This window comes from Asterias rubens, chromosome 1 (assembly GCF_902459465.1).
Source record: "Asterias rubens chromosome 1, eAstRub1.3, whole genome shotgun sequence".
Taxonomy (NCBI): domain Eukaryota; kingdom Metazoa; phylum Echinodermata; class Asteroidea; order Forcipulatida; family Asteriidae; genus Asterias; species Asterias rubens.
Genome location: NC_047062.1, coordinates 26,944,392 through 26,957,441, shown reverse-complemented (window position 1 = coordinate 26,957,441; position 13,050 = coordinate 26,944,392). Strand labels below are relative to the sequence as shown.

Sequence of the window (13,050 nt, the reverse complement as noted above, 5' to 3'; positions counted from 1 at the left end):
GTCGATAAGGTGTATTGCTGATGGATGCAGCAAAACAACTAAAGCTGGGTTCAGTTTGCAAAGTGGTCCGGTCTGACGTCTTTTCCAGCGCTGTGCAGCAAACACTTCGAGCCGTCGTGCTTCGAGAATCCGTAATACACTAAACATTTTGACATGAAGAGAAAAGTTCTTTTCTAAAACATGACCCCATCCCAACAATTTTTCCCAGCTAGTGGGGAAGTCGAAGAAGGTACCTGAAAGACGTAACGAACCTAAAGGAGCATTTGCCTAACGTGAAAAAGATCAGGTATTGTTTCAACTTTGAGGGCATGTTTTTAGCTTGCGCCAAGCGTTACTATCTTGTATTGGCACTGTATGCGATTCACCGTGCTGGGTAATCTGAGTGGACCTTCCGCACAGCAGCCGTACAGAGCGTGTAGTCTGCTCCATGACCGTAGTTTTGTACGTAAGCATCGTACCGATCAGGTATCCAGACGTAGTGTACGGGTCCAGACTACACATTTTCTCTTCAAATATCGCACCTCGATTGACGTCACGAACAGCGCCCTCTTGGGTCAGGCTTATTTTTAAATCTGTAAATAACATGAAAACTTTCTTTTTAAAACCTTAGTTAATTGTTTATTCCTATTCCACTCACCAAAACACACATTTTACTGACAAAAGCTTTATTTTGACAAAATACCACTTCCAGGTGTTTTTAATTAGTTAGTTACTTAGTTACAATGCACCCTTTACATTTGAATTCATTAGACTATCAACAGTTGGTACGCAACGTGATTAGGGCAAGCTTTTGTAACGCAACCTCCAGGATGAGCAAACCCTGGTAACATTGTGCCAATGAATTGTGTATGGTGTTTGAGTAGCAACTGTTTCTATAGTCTGAGCAATTCTAATGAAAGTGGTGCATCGTAACTAAGCGAGTTATTGTACCAAACATTATTCAAATCTAACTCCTGATGCCTCATCTTATATTCCACAATGCAGTTATTGTGTAGTCTGTGTGGGATCAGTGTGAGTCCCTGTTTGCCATGTTTCAAAGCAAGTTAATGCTTTTGATAACACTGCATGTAACCTTGACACAGTCCTTGTCTGCATAGAAAAGGAAAGTATAAGAAATTTATGGTGCGTTCTTATTGTTAATATATACTTAAAATTTTAATTGAAAATTAAAAGCTATGGTATTGAACATTTTGAATGGAGGACAATCCAAAGTTATTGATCATGAACTTCATGGCTTTGGTGATAAATAGTTTTTATCTTTTTAAATGACCTACAGCCTTGACAAAATTGTTTTAATTCGACAGTCAACTGAACAAAGAAAAAGTACACCTGTTATGACCTTTACCTTGTGGTAAACTGACTTGGGTCTGATGGACCATGGTGTGCCCAACGCATTCTTTGACAATGTGATTGCCCAAGCAAATTGTTTCTTTGAAACGATGAGAATTAAGCAAAAATTTGAAACTAAGGTCAGGGACAGGCATGGTGCAAATGTAGGTATAGTTGTGGTATACCCTTGTGATTATTTTGGGGTATATTGGGGGAGGGGGGGGGCTTTGTAGGTTTACAGTATGTATAAATTAAATACATATCATCATACCTATTGGCACAGACCAAGAGGGCGACATTTAAACTTAAAGATTTATGTGTGCAGAGACCATCTTCACAAGGATATCTTGCCGATGCAAGCCTTCATTCTTCAAAATGTATATGTATAGTTTTACTTGAATTTAATGGACTTTGGATGCGATAGCCTAATTCATAGCATTGAATCAGGTACATGTACATGTGACATATACCAATGTTATCAATTCCAAGTCCAAACATTTTGAATATTATGGGTCCCTGTGATGAGAGAAACTAGAACAAAACTGTATGTAAACTCTTATGTCTAGAATCTTAAACAGTGTAATCTTGGCAGTCAATTGGCACATGGCAGCAGGTTATTCAAGTCAGAGGTTGATGGTAACGATCAAACTAAAACTTGCTTAGACATTTTTGAAAAGAGTGATGCAAAAGAAATGTAATATGTAATTTCATTTAATAGATCCATTCTGTGTACTAGAAATGATCCTAATCTAGATTGACAAGCCTTATTTTAAGCCAAATAGAGAAAGAGAGATTGTAGTCATCAAATTTGGATCCAAGGTTGTGTAGCTTGGGACATAAGGGATGGTGAATTTGAGTCTGTTACTTCAACTGAAACTTGTTTCATGTCTGCTTGGGGAAAATGGCTGCAATTTTCTTCAGACATAAAGGAATCCTGCTCTTTCTATCAAGCATCCTATCAACTGCTGAGGACACTGTTCTTAAAAGCTCCTTGCAATCTATGACTCTACAATCCTAGCCATATCTCGTGGGGTCCCCATGGCCCCTTTTAATGTTGGTTCCCTTGTATTGTTGGGGGGGGGGGGGAAGTGGACATTGTAACATTGGGAATGGTGGCCCAAGCATTTTGGCCGGGATTGTTACTATACCAGAAATAGCATCATTTAGACCTGTATGTGTTCCTCCTAAAATTTCAAAGGTTTTTGTCAGCAATGACTCTCACCCCTGGGACATACACTCGTAAAAGCTTTTGGTGTTGTCCTGCTGCCAAAAGCCCAAGGTCTAGACGCCGTGTTTATAAACAGACCCCCTACACAGACACTTTGGTTCAAAAAGCGTTCAGTCAGGCATGATATACTATGCCCTGATCGCCGCCTTTTGAATCAAGTGCAATGCCACAGTTTCCCAAGGATATCTCATTGATAACGGGGAGCAAAAGGCAACCAAACAATAAAAAAATGAAATTTTTGCCAAAAGCCGATGTCACGTTTTTATGGAGGAACGTGACGACTATTTCGTATGAATTGCTTAATATTTAATACCTAAATTATTGCGCCATGTGGACAATTGTTTTCTTTCAATCCCTTTCAATGCCATCGACTCACTTGCAGGCCTAAAGAAATATATTTGTGGGCATTTCATTCAGGCATGGCATAGCTTGACACAATTAGTTTTGTCCATAGAAGAAAGCTGTAATGGTTCACATGTTATCTTGATAATAGTAAGTTTGTGGTGAAGGTGAGGGCTGATTTATGCTTGTTGCCCATGGATTCAGGGGGGGGGGCTGGGGGGGATAGAAACTGGCCTTGAAGTCATGGTAATCCCAACAGTTTTTTGTTTGTTTTCTCTTTCTTTAAATTTATACACAATTGGCTGGATCCAAACAACCTGGTAATTTTTCTTAACTCTGAACAGCCCTTTTCACTTTGTATCTCTTATCCCCGTGGAATACAGCCCTGGGGAGGCACCTGGACTTTCTTTCACCCCACGGTTACCCAGGCGCACTTTCAGACTGAGTCTCTATTTAACAGGGTTCCGATTGCACATGAAGAATACACCAGGGTTTTACAGCTTACCCCTACTCCGAGGCAGGGATCCAGCCATTCCCTGGGGTGTGCCCATTTGCTGGGGCAGACCATCCCCAATCGATCGGCGTGTGAAAAGGCCTGCCATTTTTCCCAGTGGCTACCCCAGGGAATAGAGTAGTGTGAAAAGGGCTCAAGTGTTTAAAATCTTTCTTATCAGTTGATCATCGATCTCTCTTTTTAAACATGGCTATGGGGGGGGGGGGTGTTTAAAATGTACCTGCTGTAGAAAGACTTCATAATGGGTGCTATTCAAGATTTTGCACAATTACTACCCCAATGAAAAACAAAACCATGTACAGTTATTTATGATTTACAAATACTGCAATCTTATTGGTTGCTTATGCTTGAGTATAGACTGCTCTGTGGTCTGAAAGACCTGTACAACCCTGTGGCAAATCCACCAAAGTGGGATTTTCAACTCAATTGTGATGAACTGCGACACACTATTTGCAATCTGCAACACACCATTTGTGTCACATAATGCATTAGGATAAAATAACTTCACAGTATTACTGACCTAACACAAGAACCAACTTTAGCCAAGTTTAGTTTATGAGTATTATGGGCTATCATTGATTCTTGTTCATAATGTAAATAGCTCAGAAAGTTTATCTGTTAGATTGGTCAAGAGGAGATCATTGGGCCATATTTAAACATGTAGTAGAGACATGGGAAACATACTTGTGGTAATTCACATTTAGTGCTATACATCCGATACTCAATGTAAAATCTGTAGTAAGAGCCTGATGATGTAACAGGAATCATATAGCACATGTACTATTGCAATTGTATTGGCTCCCAGGCGAACCGTTTCTTCTGTTATCTTTCAATGCTCAAACACGTCAATCTCCTGCATTTTTATCTGAACTTGCATGTTCACCATTATTCCCCTTTTCGGACTTTACAATCCTCTCAACAGTTGCTGCTATCAACCACTAGAGCTTCTTCCATTTTTTATGGCCACACATGTTTTTCATGCTGCACTGTTTCTTTGGAATAGTCTTCCTGTGCATATTCGCCAGGCTAGTTCTTTACAATGTTTTAAGTCCCTGTTGAAAGCTCATTTGTTCTGAAGCTGCTTTTTGTAATTTGCTTATCCGTATCTTGTATCTCTCTCTCATTGTATATTTTATTGTTCTTTTATGCGCTGAGAGGCTTTTCGCATTAGGCCCTTTACAAATGTCTTATTATTATTATTATTCAGTTGTAATGAAGCCAAACCGGTAATTACAATGTCACTATTGCTATTAATTTAGATTTAGATAGTTATAAACACGAAGTCGAGTCAAAAACTGTTTAAAACCGTTTGCAAATGGTTAGAAAGATGTTTTAAAAGTAGGATATAATGATCCACACGAACATGCATCGAAATTTCACATTTTTCCTATTACGTCGCAAAAATTTTTGACTCCATGAAATGGCCAACCGTGTTTAGTTCGCGACGTAAAGGGAAAACCTAGAAATTTCGAGTCATATATCCATAGATGGAGATACATGTACATGTATAACCCCTGATCTACGGAATAATTTGCCAATGACTCTTAGAACACAACCTAATATTGCTTCCTTGGAATCACATCTCAAAACTTTCCTATTCTCTTCCTTAACTCTCCAAAGGTCTCAGCCAAGTCAACAGTTTTCTACATACCAGCGCTATACAAATCTAATTAGGTGTTCGGCCACAGCCCGGAACACCTCTTATTTTTGTTCGTTTTTTTTCTTCTTCTTCATACTTCTTCTTCTTCATACTTCTTCTTCTTCATACTTCTTCTTCTTCTTCTTCTTCTTCTTCTTCTTCTTCTTCTTCTTCTCAGCGTCCCTTGTCGGCTAACAAAAGCACCTTTCCCAAACTTGTATGAACTTGAAACTTCACACATAGTTAGTGATTTATTAGGGTAAGAAACCGTGTGAGTTACGTCATGATGACGTCATCAATTCTTGAGTTATGAATATTCAAATGTTTAATTAATTAAAAAAATCATTACTTTTGATCTACATTATGGATTCTTACAATCGAAACATCGGAATCGTCATTGAAAGCTCTGTAAACGCCCCACAGACATGACCCCATTTTGATTTTGTCTTCCGGCTCAAAAAAAGAGGTTGAAAATTTCAAAATTCACGTCTAAAGAACAATGTAAATCCCCATTGGTATGTGCATAGAATACACTCAACGTGTAGTGTTTCAGCGGTGCAGCAGAGTCGCGCTCCAGTGATCATCCATAGAGCGCGAAAAAGCTTCATGAAGAATAGTCTTCGTTCAAGGCGGTTAAAACATATACATGCCCCTTACAGTCTCTTCTACAGTCGTCAATATTTCCTAAGTTCATATTTCCTAAACTACATTTATAAGCTATTTTGACAATCTATACATCGTATGAAAGGGCTTCACGTACTTTACAGAAATGGATATGTTGGTGAACTTTTGTTGTCCTTTTGACCTGTTTAAACCGGAAGTGACTGTGAAATGATTTGAAAGGGTGTTGTTTAATGCCTTTTAGGTTGAAATATACATCCTTTGATGCTTTACCATCACAGCATACAAGTCTGGCAAAGGTCTGGTTTAAAAAAATATTTCTGATGACGTCACCAAAAATACACTTTTACTAGATGACGTAATCATGTTGTTTTGACAGTTTTGCAATTTGAATCATTTATTACAAATCTTGAGAACAAAGCAAGGTGAAATATTTGTTTTTTAATCCAGGCTTTTACTCCCGGAAATCGAACACCTTGAGTTTGTTCACAAACTCTCAATGTCTACTGGTTATTATTTCTGTTATAACTTAAAGAAAAACTGAATTTGTGTTGGGACGCCAGCATTATCTCACAACCATTATTCATATCATACAGATATTTTGCATGTTAATATGTATTTTGTGCATTTTTTTTTTCATTTTGAAACAGCATAGTCTGTCAAAATTGAAACAATGTAAAATTGGGCTGTAATGCAGCTTTTAAAAATAATTGAGAACCTGTTTGAATTTAGTGTCATTTACTTGGTAGATTTTATTGAATGGTGTAAAACCTTGATTAAATAAAATGCACTTTTCAAAATCTAGTGCTGCTTGATCCCTTGGTCCTGTGTTGGCAAGACTAAATGTTTGATCTCTTTTATGACTTTCAGTGCTAACCCGTGTTGAGATGACGTTTATTGATACTATCATCAGGCTTGAACACGTTCCCCATGGATGCCAGTCCGGTATAGCATTGGAGTTACATATTGAAAGGTAAGTATAGTTGACTGTTGTTATTATGAAAATGATAATCAGACAGTTTGGATTCTAACTAAGGCCTGGTTGCTGTGTGTACTTATATGGGAACAAATACACCTAAACAGCAAGAATGTCTTGGCTATATTGTCCCCAGATATTAAACGTAAATTGCACTGCCAGGTTCTTATCATACCTTCTCATCATGCCTAGTGAATATTTGGTTTGCGGTAACACCATGTGTGTATCTACTTGCCAGGTAGTGTTCGTTCTTTAGAGAAATGTCTTGTTATATATTCTACTACTGCAGAGTAGATTGTTTGGATTTTTCAGAGACTTCTCAGTTCTGAAAAGAGCTGTCAGGACTGCTTTTTAACTTTTTCAGAACTGAGAAGTCTTCAGAAAATCCAAACATTCTACTCCGCAGTAGTACAATATAAAGCAAGACATTTCTCTACAGAACAAACTCTACCTGGCAAGTAGATACACACATGGTGTTACCGCAAACCAATATTGATACCTCATCATGCAATGTTTGGGGCTGGCGTTCTACCAACTGAGCTATCTCGCCCCATGTTTGGGGCTGGTGCTCTACCAACTGAGCTATCTCGCCCCATGTTTGGGGCTGGTGCTCTACCAACTGAGCTGTCTAGCTGGCGTTCTACCATACCAACTGAGCTATCTAGCCCTATGTTTGAGGCTGGCATTCTACCAACTGAGCTATCTAGCCCTATGTTTGGGGCTGGTGCTCTACCAACTGAGCTATCTAGCCCCATGTTTGGGGCTGGTGCTCTACCAACTGAGCTGTCTAGCTGGCGTTCTACCATACCAACTGAGCTATCTCGCCCTATGTTTGAGGCTGGCATTCTACCAACTGAGCTATCTAGCCCTATGTTTGAGGCTGGCATTCTACCAACTGAGCTATCTAGCCCTTTGTTTGAGGCTGGCATTCTACCAACTGAGCTATCTAGCCCTATGTTTGGGGCTGGCGTTCTACCAACTGAGCTATCTCGCCCCATGTTTGGGGCTGGTGCTCTACCAACTGAGCTGTCTAGCTGGCGTTCTACCATACCAACTGAGCTATCTAGCCCTATGTTTGAGGCTGGCATTCTACCAACTGAGCTATCTAGCCCTATGTTTGGGGCTGGCGTTCTACCAACTGAGCTATCTCGCCCCATGTTTGGGGCTGGCGCTCTACCAACTGAGCTATCTAGCTGGCGTTCTACCATACCAACTGAGCTATCTAGCCCTATGTTTGAGGCTGGCGCTCTACCAACTGAGCTATCTAGCCCTATGTTTGGGGCTGGCGCTCTACCAACTGAGCTATCTAGCCCTATGTTTGGGGCTGGCGCTCTACCAACTGAGCTATCTAGCCCTATGTTTGGGGCTGGCGCTCTACCAACATGGCTTTCTACCAACATGGCTATCTAGACCTGTTGGGGTCTCCATATTTTGATAATATAGTTTTGTTGTATTCCCCCGTTCATGTATACACTGTTTTATGATCGGTGTTTAGTTGGTTCCATGTGTGATGATTTATCATGATGCAGTGGCTATAATATATCAGCACTGTTAACAACAAGACACCAGTTACAATGAGGGAAATTGGTAAATTGGTAGTCGTTGATACATTGACACTTTGACATGCATGGAAAATTGGAAGCATCTTCCAGAGAGTATTAAAGACAATTTACAGAAACTATTCTGGAGCCAATAAGCCAGTTGATCTTGGAGATACAGACTTGATCTAGACTTGAAGAGTTGGATTAGTTAATGACCATTTTTTTTATTTCTATGAAACCTTTTGTTTAGGTTGCGTTACTTTGATGAGGTGGCTCGTTGTGGCCCCTGGGACCAAGGAAGTAGCGTAGACTCCTCGCGAGTTCCTCAGTTTGAGCCGGTGGCAATCTCTCACAAAAACTTCCAAATGATGGGCGTGACTGTGCACTGTGAAGAATTCCCAGAGGATCAACGACATGGGGCAAGAGGAACCTCATTTGAATGTGATCCAAGAGGCGGTATGTCAGATGCTTTCCCATCCCTGGCCCATTCACCAGAGATGCCACCCCAGCACAATATGATTGATAGAGGAATGAGTCAACAGGATTGTGGTGGTGGTCAGGCTGGATGGGATCTTCTAGATACTTGCATTATTGGAGAGTGTGCTGGAAAGCAAGAGGTTAAAGTCAAGGTCAAACAACATGAACATGTAGCTGGACCAAAGGTGGGTTCCATTTCAAACTTACCAAAATCCACAGGTTTATTAAATTTTGATGCAATTTGTTCTGCTTAAAGGAACACGTTGCCTTGGATTAGTCGAGTTGGTCTTTGAAAAGCGTTTGAAACCGTTTGTTATGAAATGCAAATGGTTAGATAGATAATTTAAAAGTAGAATATAATGATCCACACAATAAGGCCTCGAAATTGCACCGTTTTCCTTTTACGTAGCGAAGAGATCATTGAAAAGTTCGGCCATTTTATGATTTTGACTCCATAAAATGGCCGACCACCTTAGTGTGCAACGTAAAAGGAAAACTGTGCAATTTCGAGTGATACTTGTGTGGATCATTATATTCTACTTTTAACATATCTATCTAACATATCTATCGTTCCGGTCTTAATGTGACTTTAAAATCTGAAATGACTGTTTACTTATCATGTGAGGCTATTCATGTTGAAATCACCTCAAATTCAAAAACGATCCGTCACGTCAATGTGTATCGTCCACCGAGTAAGCCGAATGTGACTTTTGGTCTTTTTTCTCAAGATTTTGAGGGCATGATTAATGATTATCTATTTCTTCCATCTGATATTGTTTTTGTTGGTGATTTTAATATTCATATGGATAATTTAAATGATACCAACGCCGTCCGGTTTAAGACCATATTACAATCCTATGGTCTTCATCAGCATGTCTCAGGGTCAACGCACATACATGGGCATTTGCTTGACCTACTCATAACTCGTGAAAATGCTACACTTGTTTCTGGTATTTATCTTCATCCTGGGTTATCTGATCACTTTGCTGTTATGTCTCAATTATCACTTCAGAAACCACACCCCCCTAAAGTTATTATTACAACACGTAACATTAAGTCTATTGATGTTGATGTTGTCCGCAATGATCTGGTTGTGTTACTCTCCGACTTTGATATGACTTCTACCGATCTCGACTCTTGTGGGCAAAATTATGAGGTTATCCTTAGTAGTCTTTTGAACAAGCATGCACCAGCTCGCACTAGATCTGTTCGTTTGAGACCTCATAGTCCTTGGTTTAATGATGCTATACAGACTGCTAGAAAGCTGCGCAGAGTTCATGAGAGAAAATGGAGGCACTCAAGACTTGAGATTGATAGACAGTTGTATTGTAATCAAAGACAAAGGGTTAATGAATTAATCAAAGTAGCTAAGATTGAATATTACTCCACTCAAATTACAGATTGTTCAGGAGATCAGAAGAAACTATTTAAAGTTGTTGATGGGTTACTAAATCAAACAAAAGAAAAGCCTGTATTACCCAGTAGTGTATCAGATGCTGTTCTGGCAGATAGTTTTTCTAACTATTTCAGCAACAAAATTGTTAATATTCGTAGTATTTTCCCTGTAGCAACTAGTTCTACTATATCGCAGACTAACCATTTACCTGTGTGTGCTCATGTAACAAAAATTTCCCAGTTTGAATCTGCTACTGTGTCTGAGATTATAAAATTAATAAGTAGTTCTCCTTCTAAATCATGTGAACTGGACCCCATACCTACACATCTTCTTAAAAGGTGTATTAATGTTCTAGCACCTCTTATTACTACTATTGTGAACAAGTCCTTTGAGCAAGGTAATTTTCCAGACAGTCTTAAGACTGCTTACATTCGTCCCCTAATCAAGAAGCCAGGTTTAGATATTGAGACTTTTTCTAACTACAGACCTGGGCTAATTTGAAGTTTGTTGGCAAGACCATTGAGCGCATAGTCGCCTCCAGTTTGAATACTGTTATCTCTGACTCTGGCCTTGCTGATAAAATTCAATCAGCACACAGGTCCAAGCATAGCACTGAATCGGCTATTGCGGGTGCAAAATGACATTTTATGTGCTATGGATGAAGGCCATGTGACTGCCCTGATTCTGCTTGATTTAAGTGCGGCTTTTGACACCGTGGATCACACTATTTTGCTCAAGAGACTACGTGATATTATTGGTTTACAGGGCAATGCCCTTAAATGGTGCCAATCCTATTTGCAAAACAGACCACAACATGTACACATTGGCAATTCCACATCGGACCCAGTTGTTCATGATTTTTCAGTCCCTCAGGGGTCGATTCTTGGACCGCTGTGGTTCACGGTGTACACCTACCCAGTTCATAGCATCATCCTGAAACACAAACTGAACTATCATGTATATGCTGATGACACTCAGTTGTATTTCTCTTTTAACCCTTTCAATACCACATTGTTTATTGCAAGCGCCGAACTGGATACCGCATTGCTGACAAAGGTCACAATGCTGTGTACCGTATTTTTTCACACTAAAAAATATATAACGCAATTTGCAGTGTGTACTGTTTTCAATCTTGAATTTCTGTGGGAAGACATTATTTTTTGGAAAAACTTTGTGCATGCAATTTGTAGCATATGAAATGACCTTTCCTACGATGTCAAATTTGTATATTTATTATCTTAATTTTGTTTGCAAGATTTCTGGCTAAAACGACTTACTTCTATTTTTATTCAGGATTTCTGTCTCAAGAAAAACGACAAGATTTTCAACCTAATTTTCCTCAAAAAAAGTTTGTAAAAACTACTCAGAAAATATAATCGTTTTTATTATAAGCTTCTATTTCCATTTGTACCAAAATCAGAACCTATTTTGCTGAAAAATCTTTTCTGTTTTGAAAGTGTTCAGCCACCACGGTCACTTCGACCAGAACGAGTCAGTCGGGGCCCGCCCGCCATGCACGCCCAAGCCCACGGCATTGAACGGGTGACGTGCTCGGTCCAGTTAGCTACCGTTGTTATATAGTCCGTTTTTTTCATCATCTGACTGCATGTCTGGCGACGGAATACCACGATTGGCTGCCAAATGTTCACTTGATTCTCTCTCAGAACTTCCCAAGTCTTATTATAGAGTCACTATAGGCAAACATATAAGCCAAGACCTTCGTGCAATGAGGAGACATGATGGTGATTTTTGTCCAAAAAACCGGAAGCGTGAAATCTTCAAACATACTTTTCTCGGAAAATCATAATGGCGACCCCCTATACAATACATACCATTGCAATGCTTGGTAAACAAGCAACCCGTCTATATAAAACCTAACAACAGAGGGCGCCAAAGAAAATAAATACAATCTCTCAAAGGCAAGGCTTTTTTCTGTCGAGTTTTCTCGACATTGGGACGGAGCGACTACACAACGCACAGTCAAGTTTTCTCGACAATGGTAAGGAAGCGCTTGCACTGCGCGGGAGTTTACCGACAATGGTATTGAAAGGGTTAAACCATCCAAACATTTTGCTGATGAGAGCATCAGTCGTATTGAAACGTGTGTTGGTGAAATTCGTGTTTGGATGCAAGACAATTTCCTTAAACTTAATGATAACAAGACTGAATTTATGATACTTGGTTCACGCCAACAACTCTCTAAAGTTACTATTCCCCATATTAATATAGGTGACTCCGAAGTTACCGCTGTTACCAAAGCTTGTAATCTTGGTGTGATCTTCGACTCTTCCATGACACTTAATTCACATATTTCTAGTATTGCACGTTCTACAACATTTCACATTCGTAATATAGGCAAAGTGAGGAAATATTTAACACAAAAAGCAACTGAGCAAATAGTCCACTCCGTCGTCGTTTCCAGACTTGACATGTGTAACTCACTTCTATATGGTCTTCCTAATACTCAAATTGAACGACTTCAGCGTATTCAGAACTATGCTGCTCGTGTTATCACCTTAAATAAAAAGTCCTGTCATATAACTCCGATTTTGAAAGAATTACACTGGTTACCCGTAAGCAGTAGAGTTAAGTATAAACTTCTGCTTTTTGTGTATAAATCACTCACCAACAATGCCCCTGCATATATTGATGATCTACTCAAACCATACAATCCTCCTCGCAAACTCCGGTCTTACAATTCAGTCTCCTTATTGAGCCCATATCCAATCATTCATGGGGAGACCGATCTTTCTCACATGCTGCCCCACGCCTATGGAACAAATTGCCAGCACTAGTAAAATCATCTGTTTCTTTAACACAATTTAAGAAAAACCTTAAGACACATCTTTTCAACCAAGTATTTGAGAAAATGGTTTGATTTCTACCCTTCGATGTTTTCTTTGATATTGCATTTGTATTGTATTTCTCTTCAACATGTTCTGGATTTCTTCTTAGCTTAGGCTTACGTTTCAATTTTGGTTATTGTA

The 13,050-nt window shown here is 39.4% G+C and overlaps 1 protein-coding gene across 1 annotated transcript in view; it reads left to right on the top strand.

Moving 5' to 3' along the window:
- The window catches only part of LOC117288099 (autophagy-related protein 2 homolog A-like), an 84,310-nt gene that overhangs the window by 19,167 nt on the left and 52,093 nt on the right, over positions 1-13,050 (top strand). The window contains exons 4-5 of the mRNA XM_033768802.1: positions 6,544-6,646; positions 8,441-8,852. Of these exons, the coding sequence (XP_033624693.1) occupies positions 6,544-6,646; positions 8,441-8,852 (515 nt within the window). The remainder of the gene's footprint in view (positions 1-6,543; positions 6,647-8,440; positions 8,853-13,050) is intronic.